The sequence below is a fragment of the Tripterygium wilfordii genome, chromosome 11 (assembly GCF_013401445.1).
Source record: "Tripterygium wilfordii isolate XIE 37 chromosome 11, ASM1340144v1, whole genome shotgun sequence".
NCBI classification, from domain to species: domain Eukaryota; kingdom Viridiplantae; phylum Streptophyta; class Magnoliopsida; order Celastrales; family Celastraceae; genus Tripterygium; species Tripterygium wilfordii.
The window spans coordinates 10,225,938-10,252,266 of NC_052242.1; the positions used below are offsets into that span (position 1 = coordinate 10,225,938).

A 26,329-nucleotide genomic window follows, 5' to 3' on the forward strand; every position below is an offset into this window, starting at 1 on the left:
TTTCAATTGAATTTGTCTAAGCGGGCGGTGCCCAACACAAGATGTTAAACGGGTCGGGATTCATGATCCACCCGTACGGGGTGTAAAGAACTGAACCAAATCGATAAACTGAACCGAAAATCAAACCGAGAAATTGCATTCGGTTCAGTTTATCGGTTTGTGGCTCGGTTTAAAAATTTCTGGATTTTCGGTTTCGTTTCCGGTTTAGAAAAAAATTCGATATATAAACTATAATCTTTAATCAATTTATTTTCTCAACCTAAACAAGAGGCAGAGCTGCAGTCGCCACTCCGCTACGCCGCTGCGGTGAAGGCCCACTCGCCAGTCGACTTTGCACTTGCCCTTGTTCTTCCAAAATACATAGAGCTGCCGCCGTTGAACTTGCCCTTGCCATTTAGCAGCACGCCGCTGACGCGCTCCGCCTCCGCTAGCCTTCCCTCAGCTGCCATCGCCCTTCGACCGATATAAGCTTTGTCAGGTGTGTGTTTACAAACCGCAAAAACCATGCTCCCATCTTGTTCGAATTCTTCATTATAATCTCAACGGCAACTAGAACAAAAACTTCAGCGCATTCTCAGTCTAATAAAATCACTGGTCTTTATCGTCCTTCAATAATGTTGTTACAGTTTAGGCTATCTTTTGTTGCTCTTATATTCAACTCATGCGTGTTTTATTTGAACTACTTGTTTTTGGGTTTTTGTCATTTATGCAATTCCATGTTTTTGGAATATATAACTAATTCCTATAACTTAATGGGTGCCCTAGATTGTTGTGGTAGAGTGGGAGCATAAAACCTTTCCTTCTTCTCTCCTCTCACTATAAACTCAGTTGGGTTCTCATGGCGACGGCTTCACATGCTCAGGCGGTCAAGTCTCTCAACAAATCTCCCGGCCGTCGTCGCTTTGTTGTAAGTTCTTTTGCACTTGTTTTCTAATGCCCTAGTGCTTAAACCCTACATAAACCATGATACGAAGAACATAGGAAGCTTTCGGTGAAAAAATTACAAAATATGATTTTTTCTGCCGCCCATGCAGTTCAAGAGATTCTCTCAGAAACTAGAAGAGATTGACATCGATGTCTATCGAAGCCTTGACAAAATTAAATCAGAGCCATCAGAGGGTTCTTCCTTCTTCCGGGACTGTCTCATAGAATGGAGGGTATGCGTTAACTCATTAATTTTGTTTCATTTTTTCCATTTATTTTGAATTGCATTTTAATTGATTATATTTGGGTGGATAATGAAAATTGTTATCAGCTTGTTGGCTGATTTCATCCTCTCTTTTAGAGTAAGAGTCATGAATCATGATAATGACAAAATCATGTTTGTCAGTTGATTTTTATTGAAAATCCCTTGCAATGAAAAAACTGTTATCAAAACGATTTTCATATTATATGCTAATTTGTTGGAAAGCCCTTTTATCATACCATACCCTAACCTTTTACATTCTTGCCTCAGGAGGATAGAAAATGTCGTAATTAAACTCAAATATTTGTAGGAGCCATATTCAAAATTTCTAATGTCATTAGAGATTGTGATAAACTTTTTAAGCATAAGGAGTTAGGCGAGTTTTTCGAAATGCTCTCTTCGTTGACATTTTTTATTGGTGGTATACTGGCATGCATTCTTTATCGATGGACAGCAGTAAAAAAAAAATAAAAAATCTGGGTGAGACTGACAAAGTCATCGTGTCCTATGCTCATGACCTTGCCAGCTATTAGGGTGCAACTTTTTGTTGCTGACTAGCTTAGAATCATATTGAAGCTTGGCTAACATATAAAACAAGAATACTCAAGCTGAGAGTTAGTTGCAGGCTTTCAGTCAGCTTGCTCATTTTGAGCTCTATAACAATTATTTTATGTGTTTTATTGGGCCGCGTATTTCATTGTGTGGGGTGTACGAGTTGGTTTGTTGAGTTGGAAGAAGAGGGCCCAACATTTTATTCCTTTGTTGTCTTTCCCCATCCTCTTTACTTCTTAAAATATCATTGTTATTGATTTTTTTTTAAAAAATTGTCATGATGCAGGAGTTGAATACTGCAGAGGACTTTATTTCATTTTATGAGGAAATTATGCCATTTGTACAGACATTACCCCTGGTGCTGTTGCATAAGGAATCGGTTATATCGAAACTTCTTTTTAGATTGCAAATGAATGCAAGACTCTCAATTGATCCTGTTCTAAGGTATGCGGCATTTTTCTAATTGATTCTTTTTACAAGCTAGCATGTTGTATAAATTATTGAACTAAGAAAACAAATAAAGGAATGATTTGAGTTAAACTTAAAGTCTTAGCATAAGAAAACCTATAAATCTTGCAAGTGAAAAAGAGGTTAAGGAAGTTGAACTTGGGACTTGTTATCATAGAACAGGCCTCTCTTTTTACGAATATCTATGAAGGACAATAATGTCCGATCAACACATCTTTTTGTCCTAGATGGTAGAATTAGTAAGTTTAGACATAGAATTTTTGTCTAGCATGCCTCTTATTCAATTAAGTATGTATTCTTATAATAAAAAAATATTGTCGAAAATTTAGTTGTTTGCTCTTTTTGTTCAAAAGTTCATTCACTTGCTTCAGTTGATGTTGCTTGAGATTGAAATTACTTTTCCATCAGGTTGATTGCAGCTTTATCAAGAGATCTTCAGGAGGATTTTCTTTGGTGAGTTTCTTGTATTTCTTTCATTAAATTCATCTTGTTTTCTAAGACGCGTTTTGTTTCATTCACTAATTTGTTATGTTTGATGTGCATTGACATATTGTACACTCGCAACCAAACGCATGAACTTGTTTGAGATGACATATGCAGTTTCATTAGCTTCTTAGTGAGTGTTTAAAAAAGACCAAAAAAAGGGGTTTCATGATCTTCTGATTGTATCTGCATTAACTTGTCATTTGGCACTCTCTGTCCATGATTCCTCAACTTCAAATATTTCCATTTAAATTACTTATTCATAATGATTCATTTTTTAATATTTGCCTCTCAGTAAATGCAGTTCCCTCCCTTGCTTCTGGGTTCTACACAACCTTTTATTTAGAGTGTTATTGTCTCTCTGTGTGTGCAGAGGGGATGTCTGGCTGTTGTAGTGAATGGAATTTTTTTGAAACTTAAATAGAACCTATGTATTGTTGTGAGTTGTATGGTTCCAAAGAAATTAGGCTTGTAAGAACAAATTCACAAATGTGGATTTGGAGATAAAAAAGAGGTCCATGAATTGATATACAAGTGGTAATAGATTGAGTGTTCCTTTCGAAGTTTTTGGGAGATAACTATGGCTGATCTTCTGCGGTTTATGGCTTATAAGGGGATATGCATGTAAGGATATAGTATGAGTTATTATTTTTGAGAGTTCATTAATGCTTCTTTCTTTCCTACATGTGGAATCATCTATTCTAGGATTTATGTCGGATTAGGTCATTTTTACAATATTGTCTAACATTTATGTGTACTTGTGATCTTGTCCAGGGGTTTCAAAAATTATGTAATTTGCAATGTTTGTATTTATCTGTAATGCCCTTTACTTTTCTGTTTGGTCAATGTTACACACTATAAAACATTCTCTTGGTGCTCATGTGCTTACTCGGGTGTTTCTTCTTGTCTATGAGTCCATCTAGCATGCTTTCAGTTTCTGAGGGCACTTTTGTTTGTTGATTGTATTTTCGGATATTATAGAATTGGTGTGTGAAATGGTGTATACAACCATCAGTTTGCAATGATAGTTGGATGGTATATTTATATGCAGGTAGCTCAGTTATATGGGGGTACCATTATTTTATTATTGATATCTTAATTTCTTCATTGTGTTTTGCTTATGACTGATGAGGAAGAATCATCATTCCATTTCTTATATATGTTTATGTATACATATTATGCCTTTCTTATTTAGATTTCCTTCTATTTTCTGTAAGCTTGACATGTTTCTTGGGAATTATGATTTTGCCAGCTTTTTGCCAAGGATTGTCGACTCTTTGGTGTCTCTCCTTAATTCTGGTGCTGATAGGGAGCCAGAGATCATTGAGCAGGTCTTAGTTATCTCTTTTCCAAATTCACACACACGCACACATATGTATTTTTATTTTTTTTCTTATTTTCTCTTTGGTATTGACTTGTCTTCTTCATGTGTGGATTTTCATGTAGATTTTTACATCATGGTCATATATAATGATGTATCTGCAAAAATATCTTGCCAGGGACATTATTAACTTGCTCAGGTAAGTTAAAATTACGTGCCAGCAATTTGTTTGCATAGTTTTTGATAATATGTGGGAAATATTTTTTTTTGATAAGCAATATCTGGGAAATATCAAGAAGAACGTGATACTGAAATGTTCTTTAACTTCGTTGTAAACTTAGTCTCTTTGTAATATCTTTTGTACCTGCTAGTTGCTCTAATAAGTTTTTATATTAAAGAAAAGAAACATTGTACACAACCACCTGATACCTTCTTCTTTCTTTCTTTCTTTTTTTCGATCACCTGATATCTGCCTCTCTCTCTTTTCTTCTTTTTTTCTCCCCTTCCCCCCCTTTTCTTGAATGGGAAATAAAATTTAGAAGTACATGAGAGAGAGGAATTGATCTTGTTGATACTTGATAGGACATACCGTTGAATGATACTGAAAGATGGTACGACTCAGCTTCAGTTTAAAAGCATTCGGTAGGATAGAAAAGTAATTGGACAGACTACAGTTTTGAGCAATCTATGGAACACGTTCGTATTTGTATGAAATAATCCACCTCAAAATCATGTAACATTTACAATTAATTACAACCTGCATAGTGTCATGAAACCATAAATCTTCTAGTAATGTGAAATGAAACTTAAATAGTATGTGGTTAGTTCACTGTCAGCATCTCAATTATGTATATGGTTTAATATTTGAAATCTTTTGGAAATGAACTTTTATTTTGCTGATGTATTTGGCCAGTATTGTTCTGTCTTTTCTGGTAAAGTTTCAATTCTCGCCTTTGAATGTCATACTTATAGGTCAATGATGAATTCTGATCCCTCCTTTTTTTTGCTTCACGACTAAATAAATTGGATTTTTTCCCATATGACTTTAAGTCAATGATGAAATCAGACACTTTCTTTTCTGCTTCACGAGTAATAATTGGATATTTTTCCTGTTGTGGAAACTTGACACTGACATAATGTTATAAGTGTGTTTCACTGTTGAGAAAGTAAAGTTTAGATCACGATCCTTTGATTCAGTATCTTCTGGAGCTAGTTGGGTTGAGTAATATTGTTAATTTGAGTATGGTGATGGAAATTTTCAGTGACGTATCCCTTTCTTGGTGAAGGCTGATTTCAGAGCCGATTTTTTCTGCTTTATAGTAAAATCAAAGGATATCGAAAGATTCTATGCCATATAAACAATAAGTCAGAAAACTTTGCTATTGAGATTGATAAGCTTAGAAGATATAAAGTAGAAGTCTCCTTGCTGCAATCTGTTTGCGGATTGATATTTTTTTGATACTATTATTGGAGTCGATTCTAATTTGGAAACACTGGGACATGTGACTTCAGATTTAGTAGGACCATAACGGGGTATCTAGTGCAATTTTGCAAAGACTGGAAAGGTTATGATGATTCAGTTAAAAGAGAGGGCAACAGATACCTCAGTGAGAATTTTAAGCATCACGAGTCAATAATTTAGAATGAAAGAGGTGATTGAGGATGATATATCTCATAGATTTATGGCTGGTCATATGAAATCAAAAAGTGCATCTAGTTTTCTTTTGTGACTGGGGTATTCTTTTATCACAAATATGGAACTCACTGGGATGATTTTGTAAATTAACTTTTCGCGATAAACATGCCTGGCACTGAACTTGGAATGTTGTTTTGAACCAAACTTTTTTTTCCTCTGTGTTGAACCTAACTATATGGCCGAGTATATTATATGGTGTATCTACTACGGTTATAACTTGGTTAAAAGATTAGAATGATATGAACTCATAAGGATATTCTTAAGGTCTTCCATGACAGTGGTTGGTTTTGCACTTTTGCTTGTATATGTACTTAAGTTGATTTTTTTTTTCTTTCCTTTCTCGTCTTTGAGCAGTGTTACGTTGAATCTAAGATACTACCCAAGAGACTATGTTCAAGAATACATGGCACAAGCATTGTCATTTTTGCTAAGAAGAGTGTCAAAGGAGCAGCTTGAAAAAGGTATGGTTTTATCCCTGAATTCTGGTAATAAGTTATTATGTTTTAAGCTCCTAACATGAAAAAATGTAGAAAAAGTTGTATGTTCATATGCGAAGCGTGTTCTGTGTGCTTTATTATGAAGCATAGTGTTTTTTTTCTTCTTTTTTCCTCTTTTCTTTCTATATGTTCGAAACATCTCATTCTCCTCCCCCTCCCCTTTAGCTGTGCAATTGGCAACATTGTATATTACTATATTAGGTTGGTGTTTTTTTTTTGTATAGTATATTGTATAGTACATTGCCTGATCCATAACATCCCGGTCACTGACTACCATGGTGTCTTATCAAAGCATATGCACCACCTCCTAGAATCTTGGTTGATCTACGGCTAAGTTGTTTTTTGACAACCAGGGTACCATATGTGAAAGCATTTAGCCAACCCCAAAATTATTTTGCAATAAAGCTTTGATTGTTATGATATTGAAGGATTGTGGTATCTTGAAAACTTGTTTTCATACTATAGTCACAATTTGATCAAAAAGTTGAAAGAGAGGAGTTATGACTGTAAAATTTGAGAAAGTTATGGGGAACAAAAAAGCAGTGGACATGAATCACCAAAAGAGAAGAGAATCTTCTATCCTACTGAAGCTTCCTAAGAGGACGCCAAGGTTGGCTTTAATTAGGCAAAGAAACTGTAGTCGCCTGGATCATATTTTTAGTTTCATAAGTTTGATTCTATGGAGAATCAAAAGCATTGTTACTTCTCTTCCCCAATACATGTCGCTTAATTTTTTCTGGGAACCAGATTCCAGATAATACTTTTCATCTAATCCAACTCAACAACATTTCTGAAACTGTTTCCTAAAAGCTTTATGTATATGTGACGTTTCAAATTCCCTTCTGTTTATTGTTAATATTTTTTTTGGGGTTAGTGGTACTTACCCATCATTCTGTGGGTCCATCTTGTTTTAGTTTTATTTTATGCTTTGGCTGTGTCACATTTGTGCTTAACAGACTTTTATCTAAAGGAAGGGAAGAGCAAAGTGGTTTAAGCACTAACCTGTAATTTCTTGTTCCAATCCATTGAACCTCCGATGGGCCATGTTAACTACTGCTACACAAAAATTGAGTATATGTAAAAATGTAAATTGTTTTTCAAGGAACTTTTGTTCCTAGTCTAGGTTTGGCAGAAATCATTAGATGTGATGTCAAATTTGCGTTCAAAATTTTGGTTTGATAAACTGCTTATCTCTTCTAGAAAGGACTTAAGCAATAATGCTGTACTTTATGCTGCATCTTATCAGTTTAAACAATAAGATAGTATCATGCAGGGGTGATGATTATTTGAATTTTTTTTAGGCTTGCACTTATGTTTCATAGTAATATTTGTGATTCTTGGAAAAAAGATTAAAAATAAAATCAAAGTAGGAGCAAATAAAACACAGGTTCATGATTTTGCTTCTTGTGGTTGTGCTGTTTGGTGTCTACTGTCAGATTAAGCAAGCAATAGGCAATGACTATATCATTTAGACTTTAGAGGTGTTAGAATATGGTATAAATGATATGAAATTCCCCAAACCAACAAGAGTTAACTTATTGGGTTGGATGACAAAGTAACTAATCTTAATATGGTATCGTAGTAGAAGGTCTTAGGTTCAAACCTTCTTCCACATTTTAAACCTCCATATGTTGTTTCCCCAAGTGTGGGTCTTTGTGTATGTTTGTTGTTGCCCCAAGTGAGGGCCTGTGAGAGTAGCCCTAGTGTTGGGCTTCATTTGTTGTGCACGTATTGGGCCGTCGGATTGTCTAGCCCACACATGAGGGGGGAGTGTTAGAATATGTCATAAATGATGTGAAATGCCCCAAACCAATACGTTAACTTATTTGGTTGAATGACAAAGTAACTAATCTTAACCAGAGGAAAGAATTAAGTTGGTTCATCACGAAAAGTTATAGGCAGCTTGCTTGTGGGCCATTGTATTTAGAGTTTGACTTCTCATTGAGTACATTTTCTTCCTATGCATTGGAACAGGCGTTAGAAAGCTCATGTTTGAAGTCGTGGAGGAACCATTACTTCCCAGGAAATCCGGAGTGGGTGCATTGCTTTGTTATGCTATGAAAGGAACATCATCAAGGTTTCATTCAAAAGCTGATCGAATAGTGAACTTGTTGACCGATGATTCAATATTTTCCGTGGGAGATAATTTGGTCAAAGGTAAAATGTATATTAAGAAATGCTTTATATATGCTATTATGTCAGTATTTCATTTGCTTCTTGTTGCTTCATTGTCTAAGCATAAATATTTTTAACAATTTCCATACGAGAGATAAATTGATATATGCTGATAATGTTAGAATCTCTTCTAAATGTCTCCCAAAAAATTATAATTTGTTGTAGCAATTGTATCATCTTTCTATCACCCTAGTTATTCATTTGTAGTTTTTGCTCTATTTACGTTCTCATTCTTTTTGTATATATGTATAATCAGTGTCATGATGAAAAGAACATGTAACTAATTTAGTACGTCTTTTAGTTTTACTAATCTACAACTGATATTCCTTGATTGGATGATGATTTTGGGATTTCCATAATTTTATATAGGCTTTAGTGTGTTTTATCTCTCCCCATCTCGCAGGTTTAGATGCTGTTGTTGAAGTAGTGATCGTAGCTTTTCAACGATTATGTGAGGAACTAGAACCTGAGGAGTTAAATTGGATGTGGGAATTCGTTTGCCGGCGAATAAATGACTGTGTAACTACTGGGCGATTGTTGCATCTATGCCGCTTGTTATTACTGCTTATTTCTACCATACAGTTTAATGAAGGGCGTAGCGTTTTTGGTGGGCTATCACAAAATATTGATTTTGTAAATTTTAATTTTGTGCCAATTATATTGTTCTGCCCTGTTGCATGACATACTGAAACTGCTGCTATGGCATACAGATTACCATCCAATACTTAAATGTGTGGGTTTACTTGTGCAAACTTATATCATGCCTTCTGAATCTGGTAATGCGACGGAAGTTCATTCATCAGAAGTTGTTGATAAAGTTCTGCAATTAATGCTATGCATTCTTGATGGGCTCTATAGTTCCGGGGACATGTCTTCTATCTATGAGTGTTCTTTGGAATGGGCCCCTGCTTTTAAATTACGGAACTCAAGGTATTATGTCAGTGGAGTAATTGTCGTTTTTCGGTCTTCTTTTTTTAATATTTTTTCCTGTCTTCTACCTTTATTTCTATTCTTTCCATCATTTTTTTTTCTGACTTATCTGAAGCTTTGGCTGCAGTTTGTTGTCTTTTATTAAGGAACTGTTACTGAAGGATACTTGCATTCTACATATGTTCAAGGTTGACATCTTAAGGTAATATTGATTATTTATATTTTGAGCGCATTTCTTTCACAGTTTATTGCCTTAGGTTGTTTGAACTTCTGTAATCTCATTTTTCAGCTCGATGAATGATTTAATAGAGACCTATGGTGAGGAAGTTACATGCTTATTGTTGTCCTTCTGTGAGAAAATGCAAGAGAATCCTCAGAGCTGTAGCCTTTTCGATGGAATATCAGAAGAGGGGTTTTCAAGAGTTTGCAGCTTCCTGCAAGGTGCTATTTACTCTTGGATTCAAGTAGTAAATAGTATTAAGGATGGGAATTGGTCATCAACTTTTATTGAAGAGCCCAAGTTAGCTCTGCTCTGGGGAAGTATACGTTGCTATTCTTACATATCAAATGCTCAAGTTACTCCTTCTGTGCTGATGGATCTGGTAGATGCTCTTGATCAACTATTGAAAATTGATGGTGGTAAGACATGATTCTGATTAAAAAATGCTTTATAGCTTGATGAGTCATTGGTTCTAGCTGGTATTTAAACCCTATTCAATATGGTTGGAAACATAGTCATCCTTGGTTGTAGTCAAGGACCCTATTCAATATGGTTGTTTTATGTTTTTAATGCACAAAATTGAACTTCTTCCATGGTTGAGTCCTAGGGAGGAATTTTTTGGTCAAAGCCATATGATAGTTCTCGACACTTTCTTCGTTCTTAACATGCATGTGCTGATGCTTTCTAAATGAGTTGCTATGATTCACTGGCTAAATGCAATTTAACTGGTATATTGTTTGTTGGAAATATTGCTTCTGATACCATATTTAAAACTCTCGTTCATTTTATACAGGATGCTAACATCATGTTTTGCAGAAAACATTGCAGGTGCTTCTAGAAATATTTGGACCAGCCTAATTGCTGCTGCTTTAAGTTCCTATTACAAGGGGAATTTTTATAAGCAATCTGGTCTTGAGGAAACAAGAAAGGCTTTGCGTCTTGCAAAATCATATAATTTATCTTCTCAAGTATTATCTGCAGTTGCTGATTATTTGGATCATACTAGTGGGTAAGCTTTCTATATACCTATGCTTGAAATATGTCTGAATCTGCTTCTTTGAAGTTGTTGAGGATTGTGAGAGAGGCTGAGAGTTGAGAGAGATTGGGGGCAGAGAGTTGAGAGAATAACTCCCTTAGTCTTCCACAGGAGAAGACTTTGTTTTATATTTATCACACAAGAACAGTAACCACAAGTACACAAGACTATCTTACAATAGAAGTATTTACTGCTTGGTTAATATTGTTTGAAAAAGAAATGTATGTTCCCTTAACCTTGCGCTACATGATAGGCATACGCTGCAATCAGACACCACCCTTGGGATATCTCATCCTGAGCTTCAAGCTGAGAAGGTTGTTGATGCAGTAGGCATATTTGCTGGTAATTTATGCAAATCGGACAAGGGGATTCGAGTTACAACTATCAGAATTTTGTGTCATTATGAACCTCTGAAATGTGAACCCATCAAGGACGAGCAAGCTGATACAAAAGTGAAAAATGATGCTTCTCAGATTAGTCATCTGGATATTAACAACAATAATGTATGTAATATAAGTGAATTTGCTGCCCTTATTGAATATTTCATACTTGATTTATATTTAGTTTTTCCTAATATTTCCTTTTGTGTTCAGGTTCTGCGGCTCCTCCTCTCAATTGAGGAAACTCCTATTTCAATCTCTACAAGCAGGACAGTTACCCTATTGATATCTAAAATTCAGATGGCCCTCTCTACTGGCAGGGTATCTAAGACTTATATACCCCTCGTTTTAAATGGCTTAATTGGCATCTTCCACAACCGTTTCAATTATTTATGGAACCCAGCATCTGAATGCCTTGCAGTTCTTATTGGCAAGCATTCTGATCTTGTATGGGATAATTTTGTCGGTTATGTTGAATATTGCCAATCCACGTTTCAAACACTTGGTAATCAACAAGCCAGAGGCAACGACAAAATATCTGATGAATCTAGTGGTAAGTACAACTTGATCTGCGTTTGAAGATACTTGTGGATGCTTTTATTTTATTTTTTTGGTGTAATATGATTCATGTTCATATGATGTAGGACTGTGAATCCTTGATCGCTTTTATATACTTGAATTTCATCTGTTCTGAGGATTAAAAGTAAAGGGACTATATGGCGGAATATATCATTCTAGCATAAATTATTACTGTATTTGTTTTACAGTTATTCTTTATTCTATGTCACTTACCCAAGAAGTTTAACTTTCTCAGTTGGTTTGATGTTCAGATCTGGTACAGCACTTTCATTTGTTTGTTGATCCTGCATCTGATAGCACACCATGCAACACGGTTTTGTCCTTGTTGCTCCAGACTTCTCAGAAAATTTCTTCCATTGTTGAATCTCGCTCTCGACAAATCGTACCTCTTTTCTTAAAGTTTTTGGGCTACAAAAGTGACGCTATGCTAAGGTAGTTCCTTCTAGATCTTGTGGCAGTGAGTCGTCCTTTATTTTTTGATTAGATGAGCTTTTGGAAATTAGAAGGATCTCATCGGAAGTCGTCATTTTTTTTGTTGCAGTGTGGGATCGTTCAATGCCAGTACTTGTAAAGGCAAAGAGTGGAAGGATGTCCTTAAAGAATGGTTGAATCTGTTAAGACAAATGCGAAACCTAAAGTCCTCCTATTGTAGTCATCTTCTAAAAGATGTGCTGCATGTTAGGTTGGTAAACCTTGTGGTGATGCTTTTTGATTGTTATTCTCACTCCTATTTTACTTGATGTTGTTTATAGTTTCAACAAAGTCAATTTCAACATGTTGCTGCTTTTAAAGTAGCTCAGATAAATCCTTTTTGGTTGTCTTTTACAGGCTTTTGGATGAAAATGATGCTGAAATACAGATGAAGGTTCTTGACTGCCTGTTGATGTGGAAAGATGATTTCTTGCTCCCATATGATCAGCATCTGAAAAATTTGATCTGTTCAAAACAATTCAGAGAAGAATTAACAACATGGAGTTTAGACAGAGAATCGTCCCTCATTGAAGAAGTCCACAGAGTTTATCTTGTACCTCATGTCATCCGTATTCTGATGCCAAAAGTGCGAAAATTGAAGACTATTGCCTCTCGAAAGGTATATCTAATATGAATTTTCTTTTGATTCACAAATTCATTCCATCATTTTGGTCCCCAAGAGCTATTCTACAATATATAAAATGTTTTTTCTTATGAGATCTCAGTGTGTTTATCAACAATCCTGTATAACTGAGTTTCATGTACTATTTATGTTGTCAGCGAATGAGCATGCACCACCGAAAGGCAGTTCTTGGTTTCATAGCTCAACTTGATGTGGATGAGATCCCTCTTTTCTTTGCAATGCTCATGAAGCCCTTGCACATTATTCCAAATGAGACTGATGGTACTACTAATTTGTTTTGGACCTCTTTCAACACTGGTACGGATGAGTTACGTTTATCAAATTGCTTGAAGTATTTCACCAGAGAAAATATACTTGCCCTGTCTTGGAAGAAGAAATATGCTTTGCTGCATGTGATTGAAGATATTCTAGTTGTTTTTGACGAATTGCACATCAGTCCTTTTCTTGAGTTTTTAATGGGGTGTGTGGTTCGGATATTGGAAAGCTGCTCCTCAAGCATTGACGCTGCAAAGGCTCTTGGGTCTTCTTCTCATGTAGACAATAATTCAAGCATCAACCTAACTCTACAAGAGGAGGAAAAAACAGTGTCCAATCATGTCCAGGTAACCTTGCTATTATGCCAAAAATCCTGAATCTTTATTTTGGAATCAAATTGTGCCTTTGAACTTGTGTATCTACCTGTGGTTTCTTAGGATTTTTTTTATCAATGATAATAGTGGATTCGATTGCTCTCTCTGTGTGTGAATACCAGTGTTTTTTCTGATGTATGACCGCTTTCGCAATCCCCATTTAGAAGAGTTCTTAAGTAGATCAACAACTAAAGTTATAATTTTGGTGATTAGAATTTAGAATAGCAGAATCCGGTCTGAGTTTGCAAGGGAAAAAATAGAACTGCCGTAGAAAAGAAAAGATAACCTAAGCATCACACCCAGTGTTACTCGGCATCAAATCAAAGGAGGATTGCACCACACAGCAAATCAGTTGCTAATAAATTTTTTCGAAGCTGTATATTCATTCATTCATATCCTTGAGCATATATGTATAGGGCCTATAGGCTTAGACTCTTAGTAATCCTAATACTAGAAAAACTTTCTTCGAACAATACTAGGATTTCCTAAAAAGTAAGACTCTTATTATAACTATGAATTTACTTGGGAAAATAACATTATGAAAGACTAATAGAAATACTTATTTCTATAAAATTCGGAATTCCGACATACCTGGACATTGTGACGATACCCTTACTATGAAAACTATAGGAAACTTAGTTATAATAGACTCAATATAAACTAACTTATGAAAATATAAAATTAGTCTAAATATTAGCTAGAAAAGACCCTATAAGTTGCCATGGATCTATATTTTGTAAATCTTTGAATTTAATCTTTAGAGACCGCTTTTGCTCCCGCATCATTTTATGTACCTGGCAGATAATTGGAATCCGCTTTGGCTTTTTTTGAATTTAGTGCATAAATATTATCATAGTATCAATTTAAGAAGAGACTCTATGTCATTAAAAAAATCTGCATGTTTTTGCAATACATAGCAGATTCCTTTAGCTGTTTTTCTTTGATAAGTTATGTTCTTTATATTATATTATTATTAGCGTGAGAGGGGACTCGAACTTGGGACCTTGCACTGATTCAAGTCTTAAGGAGTAGGTTAACACTATGCCAAGTGTTTTGTTTTAGTTTGTTTAGTGCTAAAATGATAGTCTCTCTAAGGATGATAATTGGTTTGGATGCAGAACCACGCAACCCTGAAGCAGCTAAAGGACATGCGATCTTTGAGCCTAAAAATTGTTTCCTCTGTTCTCAACAAGTATGAACATCATGATTTTGGTTGTGATTTCTGGGACCTATTCTTTACATCGATAAAACCTTTAATTGATGGTTTCAAGCAGGAGGGCTCTAGCAGCGAGAAACCAAGTTCACTGTTCTCGTGCTTTATGGCCATGAGTAGAAGCCACAAACTGGTTTTGCTGCTGTATCGGGATAAGAATCTGGTTGGAAATATTTTTTCGATCCTTACAGTCACGACAGCCTCGGAAGCTGTTGTAAAATGTGTGCTTAAATTCATTGACAACCTCTTGAACCTAGACAGTGAGCTGGAAGACATGGACACTTCTGTTAGAGTAAATCTACTTTCAAACCTTGAGGCACTTACCTCTGGCTTGCATTGTCTTTTTCACAGTGATAGTGCTATTAAGAGGTATTCAGATGCACTTACGATAAATTCCTTTCATGGTAATTTTTTTTATTTTGTGTATGCTTGAGTTTCCTAACCAGTTGGTCAGCACTACTTTGTTTGTCTATGCATCTCTGTGTCTTTAGATTGATGGTCTGATGTCTTAGTTTGAAAGTTGATCATAGTTCTATTTCAAGAGGTGCGTGGCGCATTTTGGAAAAGATTTTGGAGTTTTTTTCTCTATTTGTTGAAAGTTTAAGTAGACAAAAGAGAAAAAGGTTCTAGTTGTTCATATGTTTAATTCACTGTTTTGTTATACCAGGAAATTGGTCAAACATCCTGGGGAGATGGAAATTAGAATTTTCAAATTGTTATCGAAGTATATAAGTGGCCCATCTCTTGCAAGAAAATTCATAGATATCTTGCTGCCATTCTTAACAAAGAGAGTTCAAAATTCGGGTAAGTTACATCTCTTTTTTTTTTCTTCAATAATATTAAAAAAAATTTGTTCCTGAAAGCCTCAAATTCATAGCTGGTCTTACTGCCTCACAGGTTTCTATCTTGAAGCTGTGCAAGCCATTCGAGATATCATACCAGTATTAGGGAGTGATATCACTACAAAAATACTTAATGCAGTTTCACCACTCCTAGTGTCTGCTGAACTCGATATACGGTTGGGTATTTGTGATCTTCTTGATGCTCTTGCTAAATCCGACCCTTCTGTGGCCTTTATGGTAATGACTGCTTCCCTCATCCTTGAAAGAACTAACTATTGATTTTGTAGATTTCCGATTTCTGAGACACCATGTTCAAAATTTTGATTGGAATGCAGGCAAAACTCATCCATGAATTGAATGCAACCTCTCCCATGGAAATGGGTGGCCTCGACTATAGTGTCATACTCAATGCCTATGAAAAGATTGGAGATGATTTATTCTACACTATCCAAGAAGATCAAGCACTAGTCATTTTGTCGCATTGCGTGTATGATATGTCTTCAGAAGAAATAATCTTAAGGAATAGTGCTTATAGGTCTTTGCTCTCATTTGTTGAGTTTTCTAAGATGATTCTTGGCCAAGAGGAGATTGAGAATCGACATGAAACACCTGAAATGATGAAAATTAGTAAAGGCTGTGGGACAGGAGCTTGTGTTCAGCGCATAGTAAGCAAGTTTCTTTTGAAGCATGTAGCAGATGCAATGAGCAGGGCACGGTCTGTTAAAAAGGTATCGGTATTCTTTGGACTCTATTTTTATTAAAGCAATTGATATCACTTGACCATCTCCTATACGGCATACACAAGATGCATTAAAACAGTTGTACATGTGCAGATTAGGATTTAATTGTTGTATCTTTTTTTGTCGGTGGTATCATTAGGGGGTAGTGAGAGAGCTGGTTTGAATGGAGAGTAATAGGGTTTTAAAATTCATCTGGGACAAGAAAAATTCTTTCTTTTTCTTTGTTTGAAATGGTGCCTTCTTAGTACTTTGGTACTATGTTATTGTTTTATTAGTTTATGGATATGGTTTCAGGAATGGATTGAGTTATTGCGAGAGATGGTGTTGAAGCTTCCTGAACTGGAAAATCTTAATTCCTTGAAAAACTTGTGCTCAGAAGATGCGGAACAAGATTTTTTTAACAATATTGTTCACATACAGGTAAATTTCTTCGTTGTTATTCATGTACAGCTGCATATAATTATTGGTAAGGACTATCTATAGTTGACTTTTACGCGAACATGTGGCTTAGTGAGGGAGTTGCGAGGGTACAACCTAGAGGTCGCATATTCCATTCCTAGAAACAACCTCTCTGTTGGGAATCGATCTTCCAAACTGACAGCGAATAGCAGAAAATTAAAAAACAAAACAAAAGAAACACAAGATTTTTACATGGTTCACCCGGGCAACAGAGACATTTCACAATACCATAACTACCTCTCCACAGTCTTTAGGAAATCAGAAATTTTGTACGATCCGGGCCTGACCCTGGCCCATGGTCAGGCACCACACAAGCTATCACTCTTCACATATTATGTGGGGTAAGGCTACAAACATCCTGCGTGTCCCCGACCCCACTCACTGCAGGAGGTTTAACCTTTCAACTATGTACACCTGACATGAAATTTCCATTACTGTGACCTGCAGTGACAGAGTTTTGTTTTGTTAATGTGTCAATTTCTGTAAACAATCATTGACTTGCCAATTCATGATGCATGGGCTTATCTCCCTTAGATGAAATCTTCCGTGATCTGTTTCTCAGTAAAAGTGCTTGAGGGATATTTTTTACTAGTAATTTTCTGTTCATTACACTGAGAATCTCAACCTCTCGTATATTTTTCATATGAACTTGCAGAAGCATAGGAGAGCAAGGGCACTGTCACGCTTCAGAAATGTAGTCAGTATGCATAATATCTCAGAGGTAATTAATTTTTTCGTTATCTTTTTCCTATCAATTTTTTTTTTCGGAGCAACTAATGCGTACTATGTTTTCTTTCAGGTTCAGGGGATTATCAATAAGGTGTTTGTACCACTCTTTTTCAATATGTTAATTGATGTACAAAATGGAAAGGGAGAAAATATTAGAAATGCATGCGTGGAGGCACTTGGTTCAATCTCTGGTGCTATGAACTGGAGATCGTACTATGCCTTATTGACTAGATGTTTTCGAGAGATGGACAAGAACCCTGACAAGCAAAAGGTCTTGTTGCGTCTGATTTGCTCTGTTTTGGGCCAATTTCATTTCTCTGTTGTTGATCCCAGTAAAATAGTCAAAGATAGATTGGAGAACTTTTCAGGTGCTGATACCATGGTCACTGATTCCTCAGCTCAGTTGAAAAGAAATAGTAGCTCTCCTATGGTCGCTGACATACAGACATGTCTCCATAAAACTCTGCTTCCAAAGATACAGAAAGTACTAAATTCTGATTCAGATAAGGTCAACGTTACTATCTTTGTAGTTGCATTGAAAGTACTAAAGTTGCTTCCTACAGACATAATGGATTCGCTGCTTCCTAATGTTATTCATCGCATTTCAAATTATTTAAAGAATCGTTTGCAAAGCATTCGAGATGAAGCTAGGTCTGCTTTAGCTGCTTGTTTGAAGGAGCTTGGGCTGGAGTACCTGCAATTTATTGTTAGGGTTTTGCGAGCGACTTTGAAGAGAGGATTTGAGCTGCATGTATTGGGATACACGCTCAATTTTATTTTGTCACAGTTTATTTCAGATCCCATTAGTGGGAAGTTGGATTATTGTCTAGAAGATCTTCTCTCTGTTATAGAGAATGATATTCTTGGAGATGTTGCTGAGGAGAAAGAGGTGGAAAAGATTGCTTCTAGAATGAAGGAAACTAGGAAGCAGAAGTCCTTTGATACCTTAAAAATGGTTGCCCAGACTGTAACGTTCAAAATCCATGCCGAGAAACTTCTTTCACCTGTTACAGCTCATATGCAGAAGTTTCGAATACCAAAAGTGAGAGCAAAATTGGAAAGTATGTTAAAACACGTAGCTGCTGGTATTGAACATAACCCATCTGTTAACCAGACAGATCTTTTTATCTTTATATATGGCCTAATTGAGGATGGAAGTAATGAAGAAACTGGTCAGCTTGAGAAGCTATCTACTGGGAACACGAAAAACCATCCCACAACAATTGTTAATGCGAAAGCTAATTCCAGGCAAACCATTAGTGCCAAATCAGCATGTTCACATCTTATTACGGTGTTTGCTCTAGGGATGCTGCGCAACCGCATAAAGAACATAAAGTCTGACAAAAATGGTGAACTGTTGTCAATGTTGGATCCTTTTGTCAAGCTGCTAGGCATTTGCTTGAGCTCTAAGTATGAAGATGTTTTATCAGCATCCCTTAGGTGCCTAACTCCATTGATAAGGTTGCCATTACCATCCCTTGAATCTCAAGCTGATAAAATAAAGATGACACTGTTGGATATCGCTCAAAGTTCTGTCAGTTCTAGCAGTCCTCTAACGGAATCTTGCCTACGCTTGTTAACTGTGCTCCTGCGTTGCACCAAAATTACACTTTCCTCGGATCAATTACATCTATTAATTCAGTTTCCCTTGTTTGTCGATCTTGAAAAGAATCCTTCTTTTGTTGCCCTTTCTCTTCTTAAGGCAATTGTCAGCCGCAAGCTAGTTGTTCATGAGATATATGACATTGTAATTCAAGTTGCGGAATTGATGGTGACGAGTCAGGTGGAATCAATTCGGAAGAAATGCAGTCAGATATTATTGCAGTTCTTACTCGATTATCATCTCTCAGAAAAGCGTTTGCAACAACACTTGGATTTTCTACTTGCCAATTTAAGGTATATAACCAAGAAAAGTTTGAACAATTGAACAGTTACGTTGGTTTTAAGTTGTGCTATGCTGATTTAACTACCCTTGCAGGTATGAACATTCTACTGGAAGAGAAGCTGTGCTTGAAATGCTCCATGCAATAATAATGAAATTTCCAAAAAGCATATTGGATGAGCAATCACAGACAGTTTTTGTTCATTTGGTGGTTTCCTTGGCAAATGATACTGATAATAAAGTTCGCTCCATGACTGGCACGGTTATAAAGCATCTCATAGGCCGTATAGAACCGCATTCACTTCTTTCCATCCTCCAGTACAGTTTATCGTGGTATTTGGGAGAAAAGCAGCAGCTGTGGAGTACTGGTGCACAGGTAAAAGTTTATGATGATTCTATCTTACTAGTGCTTGATTGAACCTGCAAATAGAATTGGATTTTTATAAGCACAAATATCACCAGTGATGACTTTGCCAAACACAGATTTCTATAGGGCTAGTTATTGGAGTTGACTTTGTGGTATGTTCATTTGGTCTTTAATTAATTTGCTTTGCAGTTTCTGGGGTTTTTTTAAAATTGATATGGTCAAGATCGATGAACAACTCTTAGAATTGAGAAACAGTCGAGCGTAAACGAGAAAGCATTTAGGATAATTTAATCTGCTTCATTGCTCCATTCTGTGTGTTCCATTATGGACCATGGGGTTAGCCCACATTAATAGGCCTTAAAACTTGGGTTTATCATACATTTGGAGGCCCACTTTGCTCGAAAACCATGACTTGTGAGGTTGGGGTCAACCAATGTATTATAAACCACACACACACTCCCCTCTTTACTTTTCAATGTGGGACTCCTTGTGTGGGTCTCTTTCTCCACTGAGCTGAACAGGTTAAGTATTTCTGTTCAATTTGAAAGATAAATGTAAGATAATTATTAGTGATTGTACTGTATTTAAACTGATGTGTGTACATGGGGTCATGGACACTACAATTTCTTGGCATGTACTTTGTTTCCATCCATTAAAAATGTTAGCACTGTCCAAATAAATGTACTACATTTGCATTCAGGATTCACTAGTTTACAATCCTACCGTGCACTTGAATGTGCAACCGTGCAGGACTAATTTGCAGTCAATTGCCGCACAACCCCCCCCCCCCCCCCCCCCCCCAAAAAAAAAAAAAAAAAACAAAACTACCACCACACCCACCCTGTTTTGGGTTTCCATGAGTTAGATGAGCACAGTGCAGTCACTAGTTTATGGCTTGTCAAAAACTGGCTTTGATTGTTACTGTGGGATGAGGCTCTGCAGTATGCTTGATTATATGGACCTCTCCACCACCAGCACTATGTATTTCATAGTTCATGTCAATTGCCTTGACTTATCAACAAAGTATGGTTTGGCAGTTTCTTCCATTAATGTGAGATTTTGTGGGTAAGGATTTTTGGAAAATCCTGCATTGTAGCTTGGATGGGATATGACTTGCATGGGTAACGTGAAGTAGAATTTGGCTGATTGTTGTTGCATTGATTGGATATAAGTATATAACTTTAACATGGGTTATCCTGAGATTCAACTTGCCTTTGGAAACCGCATAACTGGCATGTAATGATAATAAATTTCACTCCATGACTGAAAAAATAAGTTTTTTTATGTGTTACAACATTAAATGTTTTGATTTGTGCTAAATCTTATCTTCTTTCATATGTAGTAAACTACAATTATCAGCTCAACATAAGAAACAAGAGAACATCGAGATATATTCTTGAGTAATGGGATTTTCTGATAGCTAATATACACTTGGTGCCTTTATAATTCTTCTGCTTCATGTTGTAATGGCATCTGACTATATTTGAACAGGTCTTGGGGCTACTGGTTGAAGTAATGGATGATAGCTTCCAGGTTCATATAAATAGTGTATTGCCAGTGATTAGACGCATTTTGCAGTCTGCTATGAATGCTGTTGCCAACAGACAGTTGGATCTTTCTGATGAAAATAATGTTCATTTCTGGAAAGAGGCATATTATTCCCTAGTTTTGCTGGAGAAGCTGCTACATCACTTGCATAACCTAAGTTTCGAAAAGGATCTTGAGGTAAGACCAAATTTAGTTTTGACAAACATTTATTATATTTACCATTAATCATGCTAGTCTTTGCGAAGTTTCGTTGCATTTGCACTTGTTTTTTTTCAATTAAGAGGCGAAAATTGTTCAAAATAATTTGTTGACTTATTGATTTGCTTAAACCCAATATCAATGGATTTATTATTGTGGAATTGATTTATGATAGAATGGTGCTTGTGGAATTTGTTTTCCTGTAAATAAAAAAATCTCTTTTTCTTGGAAAAAATCTTCGAAAGCATGTGGTGATGAAGCAAAATGAATGTAGCTTTTCTTTTGGGACAGAAACAGCTATCAAAAGGATTTTAAAATTTGGAACAATATGTTTTCTGTCTATTGGTAAGCTTAAAATGAGTATGTGCTTATAGATAGATAAAGCATAGGTATTCAGTGTAATGAAACAGTTTGTTTTGTTCCTTCCACTTTGTTTCCCGAAGTAAGTTGGAGGAGACGATTTTGGGGAGAAGCTGGTTATGAATGGTCTATGTGGGTCACTGATGTTATACTATAGTAATCATCTAAGCTTTTGTCAGAACAATTTGGGGTTTCCTACATAAATTCATAAGAGAAGTCAATTGGAATCCACTTTGCGGATAGTTTTTAGTCCATTTGTTCCTATTAAGAGCTACACTATCCACTAATCCTATGTGGCTGTGATTCTTTTTTTATTAATTCTTCCTCTTTCCTTTCATTTTATTTTTTTGATTTCGTGAATGGAAAAAGAAATTCATTTAAGCCCAAGAAGGTTCACAAGAGGAATTACGAGGAGGCTGAAAAAAGGCCTCCAGAAAATTATTGCAAATGCCAAAAACCATAGTTTCAAACTAAAGTAAGATTCACTGCACATTCACCTTGGAATCCCTGTTGTTGCAAATTCTATTGTTCCTTTCCTTTTCGGTATTCTCTTTCACACTATCACCTGGAGCTTCTTGACTCTTCTCACAGTCACGCCACTATCTATATGTTGCACATATCTAAACCATTTAAAATGATTTTCTCACTTTTTGTCTGCAATGTCCACTTCCCCTAACCTTAATTGAATGGTCTATTTTGGTACGCTGTCATTACTTCTGTTGCAAACACAACATTTTCATTTTTGCTACATCGGCAAATTCTAATTTATGCTATATTCATTCTTTGGGTATTTTGTTCAGTTACCTTTATATCTCTCAGCATTTGGTTAAGCTAGACCTAGACCATACCTAGTTGGTATCATCTACCTTCTTATATAAATTCCTGAAAATTTTCTGACTTGAGGCCTTTGCATTTACTCAACTGATTTGCAAATATTGTGTAAACATGAACTATTCTATTCTTTGATTTGATTCTTCAGTGCATCGGTAATCAATTTCTGTATCTTTGGTTCTCACATGAAGAAGATGGCTGGAGGAAATGCTCATAGCGAAAGAGTCTAGGCAGATATTTCTTAGAAGTAGTCATCAATATCACGAGTCTTGATAAATTCCTAGTGGGATTTTTTATTTATTTCCACATTATTCTATAAAGTCTGTGCTAGAGGAAAGCTTAGTGATGTCTGTTTCATATGTCTTGATTCATTTTTTAAGTTGTGTTACTGAGAACCATGGCCGGTTTCCAATCTTAAATTAGTTCATTTTCAACTCTTCGTACAGAATCTTTAAGCATTAGATTTTGTGGCTCGTTCTGATTTTGTTAATCGATGAGAGGTTTCTTTCAAGAGACAAAATGTTGCAATAGCATAACTTTCATCTTCAAACAGGAGTCCCAGATTTACTAGGATGATAAACATGAAGTTAGTACTAAGTTGTACTTATCATTATCCTTGTTCAAGTGTGTTGTGTTCATTAAGTTGGATCTTCGGTGAGCATGCCCTAGTACTAAGTTTGTTTTGTTTGTCTCTTTAAGCTGGTGGTCAGAACATGTGAGTTTCTGGTTTTTCTTGCTTTGAATCTGCTTGATTTTTTTTCCTTTCAATGTAAGAGAATATTATTAAGTATCAAGCTGGTGCAAAACAAAGGAGTTACAATGAGGCAAGATGTTATTCTTAATATTACATGGCTCTATGTTGAAGTTTGCACTTGAACCAGCTAACTTTTTGCACAGTAAAAAAATATTAATAGAGTAGAAGAAGAAGAAAAGGAAAAGATTGCCTTTTGAGTTCTCATTGATTTCTTATTTCTCCTTTAATTTCAGGATATATGGGAGGCTGTCTGTGAGTTCCTGTTGCACCCGCATGCATGGCTGCGTAACATATCAAGCCGCCTTGTAGCCTTGTATTTTGCCTCTGCAACTCAGGCTGGCAGAGAAAATCATGAAAAGTCATTGGGAAGTTATTTTCTTATGAGACCTAGTAGACTTTTTATGATTGCTGTTTCTCTTTGCTGCCAGCTGAAGACACTTCCTTCAGATGATTCTGCTGGCAATCTGATTACACAAAATATTGTTTTTGCAACTTGTGCTGTGCATGCTTTGATGGGACAAGTGGAATGTGCACACCCTCATAAGTTCTGGTCTAATCTGGAGCAGCATGAACAAGGCCAATTTCTTAAAGCTTTTCAGTTGCTCGACTCCAGAAAAGAGAGAGGCCTCCTTTTGTCTCTTGCCTCTGGTGCATGTTACCAGAGAGAGGGGGTCGACTTTGAGAATCTTCGTCATTTACTTGTTTCTTGTTTGCTTAAAACTATGGGAGCCATTTCACTTAATATGGAGGCTGCTCAGGTTTGTCCATGGGAGCATATTTACATTCATGTTACAGCATGGATTAAATATATGAAAATTTTGCCAGCTTCAAACTCTTCTTTTTTTCCCTTCTTGATGCATAAGAAAATATTGTCTGCTACCTTTACTCGGATGGTTACTGAAATGAAATATTAATTGTTGCAGATGAGGATAGTCTTCAATACTTTCCAAAGAATTTCTTCCCAGATCAGTCAAGACGACTGCCAGCAATATGCATTTCAACTTCTGCTGCCCTTGTATAAAGTTTGCGAGGGATATTCTGGGAAAGTCATTCCTGGTGGGTGTGGTTCTTTGCGGTTATAGTTCATTCCGTTTTATAATTGCGTCTTTCTATCTGTTTTTGAGTAGAAAGTTACTTCTGTGAATTCTCATTTTGTTCTAATGTTTTTGGATATTAGCTTATTATATACCTTCTGTGTGTTCTAACAATTTGAAATAGTCATATCGAAGGGTATTGCTTGTATCGCTCTATTTGGCGCATCCTCTTTTTATTATATTAGGTTTTAATAATTTAATGTACTTCCTTGATGAGTTGCGTGTAGATTTTTTTTTTCCAACTAACATTATTTTCTTTTTTCAATATCTGCCAAGTTAGCAAGCTATATATACCTTCTTTATAACAACTGCAATCTGACGAATTGTGTTAAATTTGATTTTCTTGCAGATGATTTGAAACAATTAGCAGAAGAAGTTTGCAGAAGCATACGAGATAGTTTGGGGATCCAGAATTTTGTCCATGTTTACAACGAGATCAGAAGAAATCTCAAGGCGAAGAGGGATAAGAGAAGACAAGAAGACAAGGTCATGGCTGTAGTGAATCCAACGCGGAATGCCAAGAGGAAGCTGAGGATTTCAGCGAAGCATCGCGACCACAAGAGAAGGAAGATAATGTCTATGAAAATGGGAAGATGGATGAAGTGAAAGTTGGGTTGGACTGTTATTATTCCTATATCTCCCACGTAGGAAGGAGGAACAGATCATCATGGGGAGCCTTTTATTTTTGTATAGAGTTTAGGCATGTCAGCTACTTAATAACTTTTTATTTTTTATTTTTTCTATTTAAGAGGAAAAGGAGTTGCTGTTTTTACACTTGGAAAAATGAAATGGTCGACTGTTTACTTTATAGATAGAAAAGGAATCAGAACTGATAGCTATTACCACCAAGACCTATTGCTCTTTCTATACATTTGGTTAGGGGTGAATGAAAAGATCATTCACTTGATTGGTTCCATTTTTTATGTGCAAATTTAGCATTCTCACATGGTCTTTTGACATTGATAAATGAAAATTTACCTTTAATTATATTGATCATATCCGTTGGATTAAATTGATTTGTGGTGTGGATTGCAAACCCGATAAATAAACTGACCTACTGTGTTTATTTTTATATATTTTATTTGTCAACATATTAAAAATAATGTGCGCTTATAAATAATTTCATAAAAGAAGCTGGCTCAGGAATATAAATTTTAAAAAAAAAAGGATCTATGATGCATGAATTAGTTAATAAGATCATAATATATTCATTTATATAAAAAAAAATGTTTAATAATGAGGTGTTATATGTCATAATATCATAGGATGATACTTATGGCAAAAAAAAAAAAAATTTAAAAACAATTTTCTGTTTTTCAAATAATTATTTTGTGATAATTAATTCTTGTTAATAAGTTTTTATACTAGGATTCTTGCTTTATAATGAGTCTTGCAGGGAATTTGGGAATTTTGTAATGAATCTTGTAATCCTATTAAAATTAATTAAATTATCTCTTTTTTTTGACTCACTATCGTTCCTATCTTAAGTCTTAACCAAGTCAACCCGACCTGGCGTAGAAACAGAACAAATAACAAGGATGGATCAAAATAAGGTACTACACTAATCTTGACGAGAGGCGGAGAGGGGAAAGGAGAGAATGCAAAATGCAAATAAGGACCGACTAGTGGGTGGCTCAATGTGGGCTCACAACGAGTCCTTGATGTGCAAAAAGTTCCCATAAAGCTCGGGACCGACCACGATAAAATGATTTTTTAAACTTCAAGGAGATCCTTACATTAAAGCTAAAGTCACGAAAAAGTACCAGATAAAAATGTTAGAGATCTCATTAAAAAAAAATTTCAATCATCTCAGTAGGAATGTTAGAGATCTCATTAAAAAAAAATTTCAGCACTAACTTAGAAGGCCAAGAACTCAAGAAGGCCGCGAAGTAGTAGGAGGCCTCTCAATAAGTACAAGACCAGCATATGAGGACCATCAACTTCATCCAAGGTGGTCGATCAAATGTTGTCGCCACTGAAATTTAAAAAAGAAAAAACCACACACCACATACCAATAATTATTAGGGATAAGTATTGACGTAGAAC

The 26,329-nt window shown here is 35.8% G+C and overlaps 1 protein-coding gene across 1 annotated transcript; it reads left to right on the top strand.

Moving 5' to 3' along the window:
• The first annotated feature begins 274 nt into the window (after positions 1-274).
• Positions 275-25,279, top strand: LOC120008517 (small subunit processome component 20 homolog). Its single transcript, XM_038858861.1, has 32 exons — positions 275-478; positions 766-907; positions 1,035-1,157; positions 2,025-2,182; positions 2,615-2,659; positions 3,942-4,020; positions 4,136-4,209; positions 6,061-6,167; positions 8,178-8,360; positions 8,782-8,985; positions 9,089-9,308; positions 9,436-9,510; positions 9,598-9,947; positions 10,345-10,537; positions 10,818-11,067; positions 11,158-11,497; positions 11,775-11,955; positions 12,065-12,205; positions 12,352-12,613; positions 12,775-13,239; positions 14,385-14,848; positions 15,147-15,283; positions 15,377-15,558; positions 15,657-16,049; positions 16,356-16,481; positions 17,176-17,241; positions 17,320-19,145; positions 19,228-19,507; positions 20,990-21,223; positions 23,423-23,947; positions 24,113-24,245; positions 24,633-25,279. Exons 2-32 carry the CDS (start codon positions 839-841, stop codon positions 24,887-24,889), a joined length of 8,142 nt encoding a protein of 2,713 aa, XP_038714789.1. The 5' UTR covers positions 275-478; positions 766-838; the 3' UTR covers positions 24,890-25,279.
• Positions 25,280-26,329: the final 1,050 nt, after the last annotated feature.